At 31.7% G+C, this 21,870-nt stretch overlaps 1 protein-coding gene across 1 annotated transcript; it reads right to left on the bottom strand.

Moving 5' to 3' along the window:
- Positions 1–2,080: 2,080 nt before the first annotated feature.
- Positions 2,081–21,870, bottom strand: LOC134228446 (solute carrier family 12 member 9-like). Its single transcript, XM_062710104.1, is given in 12 exon segments — positions 2,081–3,414; positions 4,100–4,283; positions 5,841–5,965; positions 6,411–6,493; positions 6,898–7,055; positions 7,687–7,798; positions 8,034–8,141; positions 9,530–9,737; positions 18,557–18,702; positions 19,040–19,174; positions 20,204–20,338; positions 21,594–21,870. Coding segments are annotated over 12 exon segments (2,823 nt in total). The 3' UTR covers positions 2,081–2,262.

Raw genomic sequence — 21,870 nt, 5'->3', positions numbered from 1 at the left:
GTAGGAATGGAATACCACTGGTAATTGACAATACAACGACGATATATCTAAATGTCGAGTTGAAGGCCACAGCAAGTGTTTTCTTCTTTTCGCGCAGATTTTCATAAGATTTTGCACAAATTCTGTTTCATATGAATATAATTATAGGTCTGCTAATAACTGAGCGCAATTGATACACGTGGGAATTCCAAAAGATTGTTGAGATATCTGGTCTCCAAAAACCACATAGATATTGTCAATCAGAAACTCAAGCATCTCTTTGATGTCAACTTCAGAGTACTTGTGTGTGCAATCAGAATGTTTTTAAGGACAGATGATACAAACAAATTTTTTCTTTGGAAAATACTTAATATTATGTCACAAGTTCATTAAAGTGGATAATTCTAAGAATTTTTATCCGAAGAACTGGAAAATGAAAAAGTAAAACAGGAAAAAAATAAAATTACAACTATGGACATAACACACTTAGTAAAGGTTTACAGATGAAAACAAATTTTAGAAAATGTTAAATTGGTGCTGAAAATGTAATATAAACCTTAGAAAAGTATACCGAGCCAGGTGAATTTCATCAGGACAAGTAAAATGGTAAAATTTAGTCTATATGATATTGCTGAATTACTGTCATTTTGTTTTTACTCATAAAATTCAATCGGCTTGGAATTTTTTTCAAAAGTTTTTATTACACTTTTAGCACCAAGATAACATATTCTGAAATTTGTTTTCATCTGTAAACCTTTACTGAGTGTGATTTGTCTAGATTTGTTTTTTCATTGAAATATTACTTATAGTTTCCAAGTCTATTTCATTTTCCAGTTCTTTGGAGAAAAAAATCTAAGAATTATCCACTTTTCTGAACTTGTGACATGATATTAAGTATCTTCCAAAAAAAAAAAATATTGTTTGTATCATCTGTAATTTACAAAATAATTTTGCACATGACCAATAACCAGGTAAGTATATTAACGAGTTCCATTTTTTTATTGAAAAAGCAGAGCTGTCGATGATATCAAAAAGCATGGACTTTAATTTATCGTGGGAAATGCTTGTGTATAAAGTTGAAAAGTCATAAATTTTAAAGGTGTTTATTTTGGTAAAATCTTGTGATTTCAAATTGTCCAAAAGTTCTTTGGAATTTTTGAGTATCCAAACTAGTTCACACCACTTCTTGAATATATTGTTTAACGGTGCTCTTGAAGTATTTCCTTCACTTCTGGTAATATCTTAGTGAGAAGTAACGAATGAGACTTGGTTGAACATTTACTTGATCATAAACATTAAATCTACGATTTCAGCAAGGCATATCTACGATGAGGTAGGCACAACGACACTGCCGATAGCTTATATTGTAACGAGAAGGCCGAAGTATTCGTCAACTGTTTGTCAAAATGTTCTGATATTTTCCAACAGATTTACACATTAATCATAAGTAGAATTAAATAAAAAAAAGTTAAAGTTAATCATAAAGAACAACTAAAGATCTATAAAAAAATAAGCCTAGAGTAAACAATACAGCAGGGCAGCTGACATAAAACTTGTAATAAAATGTTGTCCCTCCTTCACTCATGCGCTACTTAAGTGAGATCAAATATTAAACCGAGACAGGCTTTTGACAAATACGCTATCATTGATTTGCCTTTAAAAAAGGCATTTCTTTTAAATTCCACAGTTATCTGAAAAGTCAATGCTATATCAAGACCTTTATTGATTAAATTTCCAATGTATATGCTCGCAATCGTCAAAATACAAAATTTCTATAGTGAAAAAAAGATAACAAAATTAACAATTGTACAGGAGATACATGTACTAGTTTTAGGAATGTCAACTGTATTCATACAGCCGTTGCAACAAATTTCTACCGGAAAATTATTTACATTTATTTATTATTTATACATTTATAAAATATTATATACAGAATGTAATTTCAAATATATCAGATTTTTAAAGCTTTTTTTTTTTTAAAGGTTTCAAGATTGAAATATTTGAGGTGAAAGTTGCAAAGCTTACGATATAACACGAATACATATGACAATCACCATTAAAATATAGTAAAGTCTTGTAAATAGGAAAACCAATAAACCGAATCTTTCACCGATCGAACGATTGATAAGAGGATTGACGTTCAAACATTCTATCAATTAGTAAATGTATGATTCTTTATCCTTTATACTATACTTTATACTATATTCCGAATATTAAGCGTTATGCTTGATAAAATTGACTTTATAAAGATGTGGAAATATTTTACAAAGTAAATCTTCAATATCATAAAGTTGTTGAGGTAACGGGATGTAATCCATGAACAAACACAGTGGGAGGGAGATTTTCTGACATTATTTTCAGGCTGGTTAGATAGGTCTCATAATCCCTGGTATCCACTGGAGGAATAGGGAGGTACAGGAAACTCACTGCTGTTGTACTGGAGTAAGAAAGAATCATTTGGTTTATTGCATGAATGAATTCCTCGGGGACTGGGTTAAATTCCTCTGTCAATTTTACTGTTCCATTGCTATTCCCAGACATTTGGGACATGTAATGTACCAGATGATCCAGGGTGACAATCTGTACTGAGGCTTTGATTCTGAGCTGGTGGAGAAAACTGTTTAGTTTTTGCTGCATTTGGAAGGCGTTGTCTTTCTGTGAATTTATACACAAGAAGACTCGGAGACTTGTTTTGGATTTCCAGTCGGGTACCATGGTTAAAATACAGGCCAGTTGTAGCATGAAAAGGCTGGCGTTGTCAAAAAAGTGAACAGTGTCAGGTCTTAAGATATTCAATGGCCAGACATCAATGAAAAGTTGCTTTTTTGATTGTACAATAGATTGCTTACTAAATTGATCAAAATGCCTACATAAGCATACATTCTTCTGCATTTTCAGTGAATCAGAAATAAGTTTGACATATTCTGAAGAAGTAATATGTTTTGAATCAACCTCATTCCTGATATTCACGAACAAATTTTCAATGTTATCTTTTTTATCTTCCAAGCGTTTGAAAAAGCTTTGCTTCCTTCCTGTACTGTTCATACTTAGCATGTCCTTTGGTTTAGCATCATCAAAAAACCCCAAACAAACAGTATTAGGTTTCATTCCTCCCATTCCAGACAACCTTAATAAGTGTTGTAAACCATCTGACACAGTATTAGCTAGGGTCACCTCCACAAATGCTTTCACTTTAAGGTGGTCAATCAGACCCATCCATTTTGGGTTTTCTACCAGAATCGGATCCTCAGCAAACGAATCTAAAAATCCTAGTTTGACATGGCCAATCACAAACAGTCCACCTTTCTTGATGTCATTGATAAAGTGGATGAGTTCTGAACACTGTCTTGGATTAGACACCATAAGTAAGATCTGCAGACGCCAATACTTTACATGGTCCTTCCGTGAATCCAGCATCAGTAAATACTTTCTCACCTACAAATATTAAATGGTCGCAGTAATTTTTTTTTTCGCAAATTCTAAGGATTTATTGTATTTAAAAAAAAGTTTTGTTTTTTTCGTATACAGAACATTGATATAAAAGATCCATCCCTTAATATAATGTCTGTCCGTCCGTAACCTTTTCACATTATCGACTTCTCCTCAAGAACCAATGGACCAATTTTAAAGAAACTTGGTACAAATCATCCTTTGGTGAAGAAAAGTTTAAATTGTTTAAATAAAGATCAAAGTCTCTTTACAAAGGGAGATAATAAAGAAACGACAAAAATAGAGTGGGGTCATTAAAAATCTTCTTCTCAAGAACCACTGGTTCATAAAAGTTTAAGCTTATGTGAAAGCATCCTTGGTTAGTGAAATTTTTTGTTAAATATTTTTCAAACATATACTTTCCGTATTACAGATATATTTAGGTAAAATCTGATATAAAAGATTCTTATATAATGTCCAGTTTGAAACTAATATCTAATTACCGTATGTGGTAGTGTAATATGTTAAAAAGGAAGGGGATAGTTAAACAATACTTTAGATTTAAAATTAAAACATCACTCAAGTTACTCAGGTAGTTGTGCACATGGGTCTTTTCATTATGAAAGTTGCATGATGTCAGCGTTTATTTTTTTTACACCCCATGTAACCAATGAAAAGTGCAAAAAGCTACAAAAGAAATAATGATTCTTAAAACCTTACCTGATATATGTGCAGGAAGTGACCGAAGTAATATGATAATCAGTAGAAGCATCAAACAATGGCGTGCTGGGGTGTACACGAAACTTACCAGAAATCACATTACTATAGAGCCAATCAGACCACAAGTGTGCCACGAAAAGAATTTAAAGCTGGGTATGAAAATATAAAATTCTTGGTACAAAACACATACATTTTAAAATTCTTCTTACAGGTGATGTTCTTATGAAACAATAATTTTCTTTGTAAGACATCATAGCCTTGTCAGGCTGGATTAAATGTATCAGATCCATGTTAAAGTACGTATTAAAAGATGAGGGGCAAAATGAAAACCATTATCCTTCTGTGTTTTAATTAGAAGTGAAAAAAAATTAGATATATGTACACGTCAGTACGTATGGTTCCTGCCGACTCAAGCAGGTGCAACATTTACTTCGACTTGTAAGGCAATATAAATTGTGTTAGAAGAACTTGGATTTAATTCTAAAGTGGTAATCCTACTTATACATATACTTCTCTTTGGAAGATAAGGAAGAAATTCTTCAAAATCACCTGTCAGTTTTGAATACTTTTAATATTCCACAGGAGCCATAATGAATAGAAGCATACACTTATATATATGGGATTCCGAAACTTCATAAGAATCCTTACAAACAAAGATACATTGCAGGTTCCAATAAATGAAAAAATACTGAAGTGATGAAGGAAAAACTTCTACTGTACAACTATATATTCAAGATGTCACGTTCTTAAAAATTTACCCACTTTTGGACAATTTGAAATCACAAGAGTTGGGTGTCAACAGCATAAAAACTTATTTTCAACTTTACTGTTCCCCACACAAATTAATGGTGTATCCAAGCTATCATTGACAGCTGAAAGCAAAAAACTGTAAGTTTACTTAAACATTATTCATTTGATTATTTTGTTAAAACAGATTCTGATTGTACACATAAGTATCTGAAGATAACATCTTCATGCTTGAGTTCTGATTGACAATATCTATGTGGTTTTTGGAGAACAATCTATTGGAATTCCCATGGGTACAAATTTTATTACAGACTTATTTTTTTATTCATATGAAGCAGAATTTATGCAAAATCTTTTACGTGATAAGAAGAAAACACTTGCTGTGGCCTTCAAAATGACATTTAGAATATCAATTGTATTGTCAATTAATAATGATAATTTCCATTCCTACGTCGACACGATATATCCTGGTGAGCTTTGAGATAAAAGATACACACACAATGGATATTTTACTTGAAAAAGACACTAATGGTAATCTAACAACCAAGATATGATAAACGTGATACAACTTTTCTAAACTTCCCTTACTTATGCAGCAATATACCTTCACATACACTTGATTCGATACAAGAGCATGCTCTACGTAAACAATCTTAAACGACCAAATTATTGACAAGCAAGTTGATGAAACAAGAATATCAACGTTCGTTTAAAGTCATCATTTCAAAATTCTATGGTCGATACAATGACCTTGTCAGCAAATACAATTTATCATTGAATGAATATAACAACCAAATTGTTAGTCCATTATATAAAATTGACCACATTTTAATTTCCTGATTATGACAACGAGCACACGGCGGGTCCGGTTGCTTCTTCCATGGCACCTGATCCCACCTCTGATGTTTCGAGGTGTTCTTATTTTGTATAAAATGGACAATAAACTTTCTCCATATCCTTCTTACCTAAAGTTGGGTGTTGCAGCTAGTTCCAAGGCCAGACATGCCAAATTCACTGAAGCATAGGACAACAAAAAGAACACTGAAGTAATGGGAGCGATCGCATTCAGTGACCCGACTAGCAGGATCAACTAGGAAAGAAGGAGATTAGAAGCATTATTGCATGTAATTTCTGAGCATCGTTTTTATGACGGGTGTGATTGGTCAACAGAGGATGCTTACTTCTCCATGGCACCTGATCCCACTTCTGATTTTTCGGAGGTCCATGTCAACTATATCTTATTTTGTATTGTTTTATGGATTTTTATCATTTAATACTGTTCCTTATCTCCATATGTTTCATTGATAATATGAATGTGATTGATGTAAATTTTTAAGTTTTATTTGTTTTACATATATTGCTTGTACAGCGCCTTAGAGTTTAATATATGGGGCGCTTTATAAATATTTAAAAATAATAATAATAATAATAATAATAATAATAATAATAATAATAATAATAATAATAATATATATTATTGATACTTATTTTTTTCTAAAAATAAATTTTAATACAATATTAATTGTTTTACTTACTTGTATAATAAACCATGATATAAGAACTGCAACGTAAGGATTCCCTGACTTTGTGGTGATGGTTGCAGGATTCAAAACACACCCTTAAAACATGATATTTCATGTAGAGATGCATCGAAACAGCAGATACGATTTTGAATAAATTGTTATTTTTTTTTTCAAGAGCAGAGCATCTGTGTTCTTATTTTGATACATTCCACGCTTTAAACATACAAACTTAGTCTCGTCCATTAAAATATGTCGATATCTTTATGAACCCAACCCAGCACTTTTCAAAAGATTCTGAAAAAAATCTTCCCGTCTTCCAAATTATTTCATTCTACGTAAAAACTAAATCGACGGGAATAAATAATACGAATATAATAATAATAATATAATAATATAATAATATTAATAATAATAATCATATTAATATAACAAACAAATGTTTCCTTAAGATTAAAGAAATTAACCCCACAGTAATAATTTTACAGTATCTAAAACGCACAGAAGAGACGGTCATTAGCCAGGGCCTGGAGAATTCTTGATGCCCCAATGAGGTTTCCCAGAGCAGCCGACAACGTGACTGTAAATATTCCAATCAGAACAAACGGTTTCCAGAGGTTGATTTCTTGCAGAAAAACATAGTTGTTCAGCAAAAGGCATCTGTAACGAAACAAGGGAATTATTGACCACTTTTGTGTCACTTTTAGAGAAAAAAAGATTTTGTTATTAAACAAAACGAATGAGAAAAGTGATACATATACTTTAATAACTGTTCATAAAATTTTGTATTAGCATGTACATGTACCATTATTTAAGTTATGCCAATTTTTTTTAATCCTCGTTATTAAAGAATGTAATTTTTTCCCGCATATTTTTAGAATACATGTACATGAATATACAACATATAAATCGTCGTCAAATTACAAAAAAGAGTAAATGTATATAGCATTAAATTTGATGAATCAGAAAAAAAAACCATGTAGACTTTTTTTAATTTCGCACATTTTTGGTAACCCATGGCAACATATTATGTTGAAATGAATAAATTGAAATAAACAGGAAGAAGATACTGACTTATTTCAAAAATGTCGATTTGGGCAGTAACTTTCTATTGTTTTTTTTTTTTTTTTTGACAAATGAAAAAAATTAACAATATAGCATAAAAACCCCAGAAATGAAATTCAAAATGAGATTTGTATTTCTCGTTGCGAATTAAGTTATATTTAAATTGTAAAATGACTTTGAAATTTGTTGCAGTGTTTCATACAAGAATAATAATTGTTATGCTTACCTATCACACGACCCTCCAACCAGAATTATTTCGATGAGGAATGTTGTGAATGTCAACATCAGAGCCCCAAGTGTACCCTGAGGTATTGCCTTACTAGGGTTTTTTAATTCTCCTTTGAAGAAAACAGATTTTTTTCAACTCATATTGATAATTGTAGCATGTTAAAATAACTTGTATCCCTTGAAAAAAAATTATAATGCTTCGATTATACAAAAATGTCATAAATTAAATAATATATCAAATTATCAAATAAAAAAAATATTATGTTCTCCATAAAACAAAGTGATGACAATTTATAACAAGGTCAAATACTTTGGCATTTGAGCTCTTTTGTAGTGATAACAGACCTGACATATTTGCTCCGGTGAGAATTCCAGTCACGCAGCAAAACAGAATAGAGAATACAGAGGTGAAGGTCATTATGTTCATTGAACTGTAATCCCGCTCATAATGTGCTGTAGAATTAAAAAAAGATGCAAAACAAATTTTCTACGAAGTAATAGTGTACAATAATATTCAACAATGCCTGTGTCATATCCTGCAAATCATCCAACCTCTGTGCACGTTAAACAATTTAATTACAGAAATATGGCAAAAATCGCGTTACGAAATTTATTTTTACCCGCACTGCAATATCGGAAACATTATTTTTCTTTATGCATGTCATCCTGTAAACTGGTCCTTCCGAAAATATTACATGCCGCTTAAATACAAATGAGAACTTCTTTTACTGTGTTTTCAATTTTTTTTTAACAGATTGGGTCTCTGCAGGTGTTATTCTGGGAACGCTGAATTTTATCACTGCTCCCTGCTCTTCATATTCAGGAAACGTCCGTTTTTGAACGATTTCGATCCTGTCTTCATATGTTCTAACAAATGTTGTTAAAACAAATTCTGGTTAAAACACGCAAGTCCTCTAAAGTTGACATCAAGAAGATGCTTGAGTTTCTGATTGACAATATCTATGTGGTTTTTGGAGACAATGTTCCCAACAATCTTGATAAATTCCCATATTGCCCTCTGATATTAGCAGACCTATTTTTGTATTCATATGAAGAAAAACATTTGTTGTGGCCTTCAGCTTGACTTTCAGATATATTTACGACGTATTGTCAACAATGGTAATTTCCATTCCTACGTCGATACGATATCTCCAGGAGAGCTTGAGATAAAAGATGCCACTGAGTTTGACACACCTATTTCCAACTTGGATATTTTACTTGAAAAATACGTTAATAATAATCTAATAGCCAAGTTTTATGATAAACCTGACGACTTTAACATTTGTATCGTCCACTTCCCTTACTTATGCAGCAATATACCTTCATCACCTGCATATATAGTGTATATATCTAAGTTGATTCGATACACAAGAGCATGCTCTACGTATGAACAATTTCTAAAACGAGGTAAATTATTGACAAGCAAGTTGATAAAAGATGAATATGAGCAGTCTCGTTTAAAATCATCATTTAGTAATTTCTATGGTCGATACAATCACCTTGTCAAATGCTGACTGTGGGTTTTCATACGAATTGTTAGTCCATTATTTATACATTGAAATGACGACGGATTTTTTCCGTTATTTAGCGATCATGAAAAATAGCACACTACGAGTGTGACTGGTCAGCAAGGTATTCTCACTCCTCCATGACACCTGATCCCACCTCTGATGTTTCGGAGGACAGTGTTTGCACTGCTCCTATTATTGTTAAATGGACTTAAATATTGAATGCAGTTTCTTATCTCCATATCTTGTCATTTAAATTTCAGTATAAGTTTTCTGAGTGCATTTCAGATAAAATATTAAAACAGGTATGTGTGGAAAAAAATATACACTTACAAAATAGGTTCTGACGGAAAGTAGCGGTTCTTAGTCCAGTGTAGTTTGCTGAGTCTTGTACAAAGCCGCTGGCATTAACTACGTGACAGTGCTGAGAACTATTTATTTTCCCATGATTGTGCTCCGCCTGTTGTGCATATTCTATCGGTTTTGTTGAGCTTTCGGCAAACACACTCACAAATACAGAAAGGAGGCATATTACAACAACCTACAAATATAAATTGAAATATGTAACAGAATATAACATAAATGGCGACCTGATTCACTAATAATGGCGACCTTTATATATTATCATTCCCAGTTTACTTTCTAACTGTGCTTTACATTGAGCTACCCGACACCCTCCATGTATCTTCTTTTATTTTACCATTTTTAAGTACGGTACTTTAATGTGCAATGGGATGATATCTTTTTGTCGTAATGCAACAATATCAAGGTGTTTGTCAAATTGGAATTTTAGTTTATATAAATATCAGATAGAAACTCTGGTCTTGAATGCTCACAGTACTTACCAAAAATATAAACAGCGATGTTTTGGCGAACATGTCAGCTCCGACTATACAGATACCCAGACACACCAGGAGAACTACTGAACAGTACAGATACTTGTACCAGAAGTCATGGTCACCTTGTAAAAATGGATGGTCTATCGATGTTCCTGTTAATTATAATGAAAATATTTTTTCGTTGTCTCTTAGGAAAACAAAATACTTTTCTTAAAAACGTATATATATAGCATAAGACCTTAATGGTTCTTTAAGGTATCTTTTTCCTTTAATATTAATTGCTGATTCAAACTTTTTAAAAATGCGTCACTCTGTTCTTCATTCAACCCTTTTCCATCTTAACTAGATTCAAAATTTGAACTTTCCTTTTAAATTTAATTTTCAACATACATTCGTGAAAATTTTTATTCATGCATTTACTTTAAGGAAGTCTATTAATTTGTTATTGATCAATGATTGTCAACTGATCGATCAATACTTACCGCCTGGTCCAAAATTCTCGATCATGGCTTCCACTAAACCAAACACAGACAGACTCACGGATAAAAGATTGGCCACAAAGAATATAAAACCAAGGCTTCCTCCAAACTCAGGTCCTAAAGCACGGCTTATCATATCTATATTTAGGTAAGGAATTGCAATTATGGACTGTTTTGAAGATTTCATCACATGTACATGTAATCACCCTCGGGTGACAACCCTACTCAAACAGGATAATTTTTTAATGTCTTATTTAATTGTTCATGTTGAAAGGTGAAGATTACAAATAGTGATTGACCACCAACAAACATACAAACAAAACACATCTGAAAATAGTGAATTAAACAATACAAACAATACACATCTGAAAATAGGGAATAAAACAATACAAACAAAACACATCTGTAAATTGGAAATAAAACAATACAAACAATACACATCTGAAAATAGGGAATACAACAATACAAACAACATACGTCTGTAAATAGGAAATAAAACAATACAAACAAAACACGTCTGTAAATAGGAAATAAAACAATACAAACAAAACACGTCTGAAAATAGGGAATAAAACAATACAAACAAAACACATCTGAAAATAGGGAATAAAACAATACAAACAATACACATCTGAAAATAGGGAATAAAAAAAGAATACAAACAAAGCACGTCTGTAAATAGGGAATAAAACAATACAAACAATACACATCTGAAAATAGGGAATAAAACAATACAAACAAAACACATCTGAAAATAGGGAATAAAACAATACAAACAATACAAAATAGGTAATCAATCTGATTTTAAATCTGATCATACTCAGAGCTTGTTCTTGAGTATCAAATACGTTGGGAGAGGAAAAAATTAGAAATAAAAAAAAGATGCTGGTGATGGCAAAACATTACTTCACAAATAATGTGTCATTGGAAACGCTGAAACGATCTAGTTTATCATATAATTTAGTAACTATTCGACTTCTATCGTAAATAATCAAAGAAACATGAAAAAGATATGAGAGCTAGGCATCGTGAAGTCGTTTATTCGAGTTCAATATAATGTGTCTGGTCCACATGGAAATAAATCTTTGTTTTCTTCCCAACTTAAATACTCCTGTGCAATTTTAGAAATGAATGTTCATCATAAAAATTAATGAATTTTAAGGATACAGTAGGCTCCGCCCCCTTCTACTGCTCCATTGGTTGATATAGCACTGATTGACAACACTGTCATCACTAAGATAAAGTAGGCTAATATAAGCTGTAACACCGACTCTAGAATGCCTGCCTGGCCAACCACAAAACCTGAAAAAAATATCATATTACTAAAATCATATTACTAATAATAAAAGGTGAAAAAAGGTTCGTTCATAATTTCATGAAAGAAAATATGCAAGCAATTCATATATGTGAACAGAAATATAAAACGAGGGCAACGACAATTCAAGAGGATGAAGTGTAAGACAAAGAGAAATCTTCTAACATCTATCAATTGACTGCATAACCAGAAGGCAGTGACATATTCTCAGATAGTGAAGTAGAAACAACACACTAAGGGTAAGTATGGGGTAAAAATTCGGTCATGTGTAAAGATCGTACATGAAAAATACTTTTATGATTAGACATGAGTTTCATGACGATGGACGACATCGAATTTCTGCTGATTTTTGAAACAAATTCCTTGCAGTTTTTTTTCTTAATATTCGCATCAAAATTAATATTCAGTAAGCGACACGAAAGAAATATAAAATAACAACATTGTCATTATTTGCTTTGTATTAAATATACTTTAACCTTTCTAGTCATGTTCGTTTTACAATGTTAGAAAATGATTATTTGAAACTTAAAACCTTATCTCTAATGTTATAGCAATTTAATTATGGGCCTGCTCTCTACAAAGCTATCTGCAATCTTTTCAAAGGCGACGATTTCTACAAAAGTATCATGTTCCATCAAATAAAACTAAGTTTCTTTAAATATAGTTTTTATAGGAATATTTTAGTATACAATAAATATATATCTTAGACCTTTTCAGTTTGACTTAAAATTCAAATTTTAAATGAGATATTCAAGATACTCAAGCAAGCAATAACCATAATACTTTGGTTTTGTACCTTAAATGACATGTTTGTTTAATTAAGTTTTTTGTTGCATAATTCAATTAATGCTACAACCAGTGCAGAAAAAAAATAATTCCCAGGTTGCGCATTTTATTGCAATTAGTTGAAACCATTAATTTTCTAAGGAAGTAGGCATTATATTGATTAAATGTATTCTATTAAAGATACTTTAAAACAAGCAAAGAAAATTTGTAGATATGAGACACATTGTTCCCCTTAACTTTAAATATTTAAGTCAGTGTATTAAATATTTCAAATTTTACTCTTATTTTCTTCAAATTATTAATTACCGAAGTGTATATTTAGCATTAGCCCAAACAGTACATATATTTGTCTAAAGGTATGCCGTTCTCAAGTACTGAGTAAACTAATTTCTGCCTGCATTACTTAGGCTTGACTGTTTTTGATTTAGCATTGAACTGAAAAAAAATATCACACCTATCCTGATAAAGAGCAATACACTGAACATGTTAAGAGCTACTGGTGCCACAACTCCCTCCAGGGTCCCCAAGGTTCGAACTCGGGACTCCTCGTCTTTTTCCTCTCCGAACAAATCATCGGAATCACTACCCCGGCGGCAGAGGAACCAATCTAAAATTCCTGCAAAAAAGCCGCGCACTGAGCTGCTGTCTCCTGAAAATATTCCATCAAAACTTTTATATCCCTCTTTTTTCCTGTGAATATCACTTAAAACCCCGTGATGTTCGGCCGACATACTTCTATATTTTTGGTCTTTTACCCACGGAATTATAAATTTAAGAGAGTGAATACGTTCACAATGAAAGCAAACACCAGCGTAACAGTTTTGTGGCTCTTCCTTAGGACTTTCCTGACAAAAATTATTTTCGCTCGTGGATTATGGCCGAGCAATAGACACTGTTAAGATTTCTTTATTTTTTTGTAAAGCACATCATCTTCAGGGTCTGTCTGAAGCGTCCTAGGTATGACTAGATACAGCGTAAAATCTCATAAATACGTTGTATAATTAAACTGTTTATGTTTACATTTGGGATTAACAACATGTATGTACTTTATATATATTATTAATCTTATTACTTGCTTGTTAAATATAGCCTTGAACTATACATGATTATACAGTAAATCTTGGTTATAACGAAGTCTCTGGGACCTGTAAAATTATTTGCTGTATACGTAATTCGTTATCCCCCTATAGGGAATTTGTTTAAGTTATATAGCTGGGGATCAAATATAACTTCTCTGTAGCCATGAATTCTCAATATCTGTGTTTGCACTACACGTGTACGAGTTTTTCTGTATAAGATCTTACTTACATTAAGCTTTAGATGTAGGAGATCATGAATAAACTTAATATTTTGTACCAAAAGTAAAACTTAAAAACGACATCCTTTTCACAGCTCTACATAAGTATTCTATGTGGCAAGACCTTTCATTGGATGCCAATGACCTTGACCTTTTGACCTTGGAGATTTTTGTACTCATTGAAAAACCTTAACATTGGCATACTTTCAAATTTCACAATCAATTTTTTCCAGTGAGAATACCCTACTTTTGGTACGAATTAATTAAATTTGCATTTAAGAAATGCTTAATCTTTGCTATGTTGCCATACGGGGGCATCAGTGTTTTACAAACACATCTTGTTTTTTCTGAAATGAATTTTAATACAATAGTAATTGTTTTACTTACTTGTATTATAAACCATGATATCAGGACTGCAACGTAAGGATTCTCTGACTTTGTGGTGATGGTTGCAGGATTCAAAAGACACCCTTAAAAACAAGATGTTTTTTATGTAGAGATGCTTCAAAACAGCAGATATGACTTTCTATACATTGTTAATTTTTTAAAGGGCATCTGTGTTTTTCATTTTCAGATCTTAATGAACCTAACCCAACACCTTTCAAAAGACTCTGAGTAAAGTTTCCCTACTTCCAAATTATTTTCCTCAAAGAAAAAACAAAATCGACAGAAATACGTCATATAATAGCATATAACAAACAAATGTTTCCTTAAGAATAAAGAAATTAACCCCACAGTAATAATTTTACAGTATTTAAAACGCACAGAAGAGATGATCATTAGCCAGTGCCTGGAGAATTCTTGATGCCCCAATGAGGTTTCCCAGAGCAGCAGACAACGTGACGGTAAATATTCCAATCAGAACAAACGGTTTCCAGAGGTTGATTTCTTGCAGAAAAACATAGTTGTTCAGCAAAAGGCATCTGTAATAAAACATTGGGGAAATAGACCACAAAGAAAATCTTAGGTACTTTTAGGGGAAAAAAATGGAAAGTGAAAGATAAACTTTAATATCATGGTATTTTTTTTGTAATAATGCATATACAAAATTAAGGTTGAACATGTACCATTATTTTAAAATAATTCATATATTTTTTTTCTTTTAAATAATTCTCCTTTTTAAACAATTGCATTTTCTTCATATTTTAGAACACTTATGTTGAATACATAAAAATTCTAGATGAAAATCGTTGTCAAATAAACAAAAAAGATTCTCGGTGTAGCATTAAGATTGGATAAATCGGTAAAAAAAAATTGAATACTTTTTTTATTTTCGCATTTTTTTTGCATCACATAGCTTTTATTATGTTAAAATGAATAAGTCTTTAAAAAAAGAAATAGAAAAGGACGATAAAGTCTTATTTCAAAATAGTCAAGCAAATTTTATTGATATTGTACCATTTCTGTTATAAGTTGTTTGACAAAAAAAAAATAAATAAATAAAAAAAATAAAAAATAAAAAATAAATAAATAATTCTCACAATATAGCATTAAGATTTGAAAAACAGAAATTGAATTCAAATTTTTATTCGTGTGTATTAACGTATTCTAGTTGCTAAACAATTTTTCTTAAAATTAGGCTAAGACTCTGAAATTTGATGCAATGTTGCATTATAATGCTTACCTATCACACGAACCTCCAATTAGAATTATTTCAATGATGTATGTTGTAAATGTCAACATCAGAGCTCCAAGTGTACCCTGGGGTATAGCCTTACTAGGGTTTTTTAATTCGCCTTTGAAAGAAAACAGTTCAATTCATATTTACATCTTTTTCAGATTTTAGAAAAATCTGTAAAATGTCACGTACATAAACTGTCGACAGTACCAAAAAGTAAATAAATTAGTTAACAAAACAAGAAAATTTAATAAAAAAAAAACTAATGAAAGATAAAAAAACAAACAAACATAGAGAAAATTAGAGCCGAGCTCGTTGCTAAGCAACGAGTAGGTCTTCCGTCCTGTTTGACCGGAAGTAACTCATTTAAAAAAAGGAGTAATGAAGTCCAAAATTGGGTTAATCCTCCGAATCTATGTTAAGTATTGCAAAATTAAGCAATTCTTTGGTACTTCCAGTTTGAACGGAAGTGACGACGACGGACGGAAAATTATTATTTAAGCTTCTAGTGACACATGTTACCCAAAAACCTGTCAAAAACGGCAAAAATATACATTTTTTGACTTCTTCCGATTCGACCGGAAGTGACGTCGCCGGACGTATTTTGACGACCTATTAAATGAAGCTCGATATTTTGAACAACTTTGCTTCTTTGATGTATAACAAATTTTCGATACTTTTTGAGATATCTGGAAAAAACTTTTAGCCCCTCTAGGTCCCTTAATTTAGGGGTCAGCCCTTTTTTCTACATATCATTTGAAAGATGTTCTAATTTTGCACAAATTATATTCTATATATTTTAACAAATTATTTTTAGTTTAGAAGATAAAAAGAAAAATATGAGTAATTTTTGGTTCTTTTAAGCGTTCTTATTTTTGACCCCTATATAGCGCCATTTTGAATAGAGAAATCGAAAAACAAAAACCGATTTGCACAACTTCAATCCTTCTATTATCTAAAATCAGTAGAATTTCTGCTCCAGCTTTAGCTGTCTCTGAGCCTTTGTCTGGAAACGAAAGCCTATAAATTTTCGTTTAATGGGAAATAACTCAAAATCAGAAGTGGCTTTTTGAAATTTTGACAGCATTCTCATAGAGTTTATTAACGTCTATAACGTCTGAAAATTTAAGCAAAATCCGTTGAGAAATGAGCGAGATATTAGGCCTCAAAGTTGCGGTCTAGGAAGCAGAAGAAAAAAAAAGAATACCGGTAATGATCTTTACCAACAGAATCAGTAGAAGGTCTTCCGTTGGAAATACCCTTACACATTTGTTTCTCCTACAATGCATTAAATTTTTATATTCATGCTCATGGTAATATCAATATGACTTTCCCTTGAGAAATAATTTATTATGCATCGATTGCATTCTGAGATTAAATCAAATGTCAAATTATCAAATAAAAGAAATCAATTCCCCAAAACAGTAACAATGTGATAAAGATTAATAACAACGTAAAATAACTGTTGCCTTTTTCATGTTTTTAGTTCATATTTTTTTAATGTTGACAGACCTGACATATTTGCTCCGGTGAGCATTCCAGTCACGCAGCAAAACAGAATAGAGAATACAGAGGTGAAGGTCATCTTGTTCATAGAGCTGTAATCCCGCTCATAATAAGCTGTAAAATAAATAAAAATTACAGCAGTTCTCTATGGAACTTATTGTGAACATATCAAATGTCTTATTTGCCACTTTTGTGGCTTAGATGTCAATTTTCGGCATATAGTTTCATTCCAATTTTACTATTTTTGTCACGTTCTTTACACTTTGCAATCCTATACCTTGCTTGTTATGAAAGGACATGATGAACTAATCAGACCACAATGTGCATGTATAATGCATTATGATTTATAATTTAAAAGTGCGTTTTCTGGTAGTGCAAACAACAAAACATAATAAACTCACAAAACAGGTTCTGACGAAAAGTAGCGGTTCTTAGTCCAGTGTAGTTTGCTGAATCTTGCACAAAGCCGCTGGCATTAACTACGTGACAGTATTGAGAACTGTTTATTTTCCCATGGTTGTACTGTGCCTGTTGTGCATATTCTATCGGTTTTGTTGAGCTTTCGGCAAACACACTCACAAATACAGAAAGGAGGCATATTAAAACAACCTACAAATATAAATATTTTACAGCGGTTTAAGAAGCCCGGTTTTAGCTGCAAGATCATTCACCTTGTGACCAGGAGCCAGGGTTTAAATCATATTGTGAAAACACTAATACTCGTATAAGGAGGGTAATTTTCATTGTTTTTGAGATATAAAGAGACGCATGAATTCATGATCATTTCGAAATAAAATTCCATATGCATCACTGCTTAACATTTTCCAAGCACGAAATGGAATTTCACAACACAATAATTTTCCTTAAACTTCGAAGTAAACTGAAGTAAACATAGGTAATGCTCATTCCTTCACCAAGGCCCCTGAATTGTAATTGAAAGTCTAGAAATTTTCAAATGAAATATTAAAATCCGAAGACCCGTGTCAATGTAGGTATTTGCAGAATACAGGTTTGTTCGGAATTCTAAGTAAAATTGAAGCATTTATAAAAAACATAAGGTTAAATCTCCATATGATTGAAAATTTATTGAATAGACATAAAACAACATATATACAATAAATCATTCTTTTTCTTCTATAAAGACAGTCATGATTATATAGATATAAGTATTTCTACTTCTTCTAAGTATTCTCAAAATATAAAAAAATTATACTGTCATAACAGTAAAAACTTTATTTTGGCACCATTAACCTTATTCACTAATAATGGCGAATTTTAAATACATTTATTTTCATTCCCACTTTTTTTTTTAACCGTGCTTGACATTGAGATATTCGACATCCTCCAAGGATTTTTTATTTCTAATTTTCCATTTTCCAAGTTCTTAACACTGTACACTGCGAGATCCTTTGCTTTAGTCATATAGCAACAATATCCAGGTGTTTGTAGAACTGGAAATTTTTGTATTAAAACTCGAATAGATAATAGATACTCTGTTCTTGAATGCTCATAGTACTTACCAAAAATATAAACAGGGATGTTTTGGCGAACATGTCAGCTCCGACTATACAGATTCCCAGACAAACCAGGAGGACTATTGAACAGTACAGATACTTGTACCAGAAGTCATGGTCACCTTGTAAAAATGGATGGTCTATTGATGTTCCTGTTAATTATAATGAAAATATTTTTTTCTTTGTCTCTTAGATAAACAAAATACATTTTTAAAAGGTACATATATAGCCTATTCCAACAGAAGACCTTAATGTTTCTGTTTGGTATCTTTTTTCTTTAATGTAAATTGCTAAATTCAAACTTTTAAAAATGCGTCACTACTGTTCTTCAATCCTTTTCCATCTGAACTAGATTTAAAATTGGGAATTTCCTTTTAAATTAAATTTTTCAATATACATTCGTGAAAATTTTCATTCATGCATTTACTTTAAGGAAGTCTATTAATTTGTTATTGATCAATGATTGTCAACTGATCGATCAATACTTACCGCCTGGTCCAAAATTCTCGATCATGGCTTCCACTAAACCAAACACAGACAGACTCACGGATAAAAGATTGGCCACAAAGAATATAAAACCAAGGCTTCCTCCAAACTCAGGTCCTAAAGCACGGCTTATCATATCTATATTTAGGTAAGGAATTGCAATTATGGACTGTTTTGAAGATTTCATCACATGTACATGTAATCACCCTCGGGTGACAACCCTACTCAGACAGGATAATTTTTTAATGTCTTATTTAATTGTTCATGTTGAAAGGTGAAGATTACAAGTAGTGATTGACCACCAACAAACATACAAACAAAACACATCTGAAAATAGGGAATTAAACAATACAAACAATACACATCTGAAAATAGGGAATAAAACAATACAAACAAAACACATCTGTAAATTGGAAATAAAACAATACAAACAATACACATCTGAAAATAGGGAATACAACAATACAAACAAATACGTCTGTAAATAGGAAATAAAACAATACAAACAAAACACGTCTGTAAATAGGAAATAAAACAATACAAACAAAACACGTCTGAAAATAGGGAATAAAACAATACAAACAAAACACATCTGAAAATAGGGAATAAAACAATACAAACAATACACATCTGAAAATAGGGAATAAAAAAAAAAATACAAACAAAGCACGTCTGTAAATAGGGAATAAAACAATACAAACAATACACATCTGAAAATAGGGAATAAAACAATACAAACAAAACACATCTGAAAATAGGGAATAAAACAATACAAACAATACAAAATAGGTAATCAATCTGATTTTAAATCTGATCATACTCAGAGCTTGTTCTTGAGTATCAAATACGTTGGGAGAGGAAAAAATTAGAAATAAAAAAAAGATGCTGGTGATGGCAAAACATTACTTCACAAATAATGTGTCATTGGAAACGCTGAAACGATCTAGTTTATCATATAATTTAGTAACTATTCGACTTCTATCGTAAATAATCAAAGAAACATGAAATAGATATGAGAGCTAGGCATTGTGAAGTCGTTTATTCCAGTTCAATATAATGTGTCTGATCCACATGGAAATAAATCTTTGTTTTCTTCCAAACTTAAATACTCCTGTGCAATTTTAGAAATGAATGTTCATCATAAAAATTAATGAATTTTAAGGATACAGTAGGCTCCGCCCCCTTCTACTGCTCCATTGGTTGATATAGCACTGATTGACAACACTGTCATCACTAAGATAAAGTAGGCTAATATAAGCTGTAACACCGACTCTAGAATGCCTGCCTGGCCAACCACAAAACCTGAAAAAAATATCATATTACTAAAATCATATTACTAATAATAAAAGGTGAAAAAAGGTTCGTTCATAATTTCATGAAAGAAAATATACAAGCAATTCATATATGTGAACAGAAATATAAAACGAGGGCAACGACAATTCAAGAGGATGAAGTGTAAGACAAAGAGAAATCTTCTAACATCTATCAATTGACTGCATAACCAGAAGGCAGTGACATATTCTCAGATAGTGAAGTAGAAACAACGCATTAAGGGTAAGTATGGGGTAAAAATTCGATCATGTGTAAAGATCGTACAAGAAAGATACTTTTATGACTAGACATGGGTTTCATGACGATGGACGACATCGAATTTCTGCTGATTTTTGAAACAAATTCCTTGCAGTTGTTTTTCTTAATATTCGCATCAAATATTCAATAAGCGACACGAAAGAAATATAAAACAACAACATTGTCATTATTTGCTACGTATAAAATACACTTTAACCTTTCAAGTCATGTTCGTTTTACAATGTTAGAAAATGATTATTTGAAACTTAAAACCTTATCTCTAATGTTATAGCAATTTAATTATGGTCCTGCTCTCCATAAAGCTATCTGCAATCTTTTCAAAGGCGGCGATTTCTACAAAAGTATCATGTTCCATCAAATAAAACTAAGTTTCTCTAAATATAGTTTCTATAGGAATATTTTAGTATACAATAAATATATATCTTAGACCTTTTCAGTTTGACTAAAAATTCAAATTTTAAATGAGATATTCAAGATACTCAAGCAAGCAATAATTATAATACTTTGGTTTTGTACCTTAAATGACATGTTTGTTTAATTAAGTTTTTTGTTGCATAATTCAATTAATGCTACAACCAGTGCAGGAAAAAATAATTCCCAGGTTGCGCATTTTATTGCAATTAGTTGTAACCATTAATTTTCTAAGGATGTAGGCATTATATTGATTAAATATATTATATTAAAGATACTTTAAAACAAGCAAAGAAAATTTGTAGATATGAGACACATTGTTCCCCTTCACTTTAAATATTTAAGTCAGTGTATTAAATATTTCAAATTTTACTCTTACATGTATTTTCTTAAAATTATTAATTACAGAAGTGTATATTTAGCATTAGCCCAAACAGTACATATATTTATCTAAAGGTATGCCGTTCTCAAGTACTGAGTAAACTTATTTCTGCCTGCATTACTTAGGATTGACTGTTTTTGATTTAGCATTGGACTGTGAAAAAATATATCATACCTATCCTGAGAAAGAGCAATACACTGAACATGTTCAGAGCCACTGGTGCCACAATCCCCTCCAGGGTCCCCAAGGTTCGTACTCGGGACTCCTCGTCTTTTTCCTCTCCGAACGAATCATCGGAATCACTTCCCCGGCGGCAGAGGAACCAATTTAAAATTCCTTCAAAAAAGCCGCGCACTGAACTGCTGTCTCCTGAAAATATTCCATCAAAACTTTTATATCCCTCTTTTTTACTGTGAATATCACTTAAAACCCCGTGATGTTCGGCCGACAT

The sequence above is a fragment of the Saccostrea cucullata genome, unplaced genomic scaffold (assembly GCF_032062105.1).
Source record: "Saccostrea cucullata isolate Sc308-1 unplaced genomic scaffold, CSIRO_AGI_Scuc_v1 ctg623, whole genome shotgun sequence".
In the NCBI taxonomy this organism is placed as follows: Eukaryota; Metazoa; Mollusca; class Bivalvia; order Ostreida; family Ostreidae; genus Saccostrea; species Saccostrea cuccullata.
The sequence above is the reverse complement of the archived record's forward strand: the minus strand, read 5'-3'. Positions and strand labels throughout refer to the sequence as shown.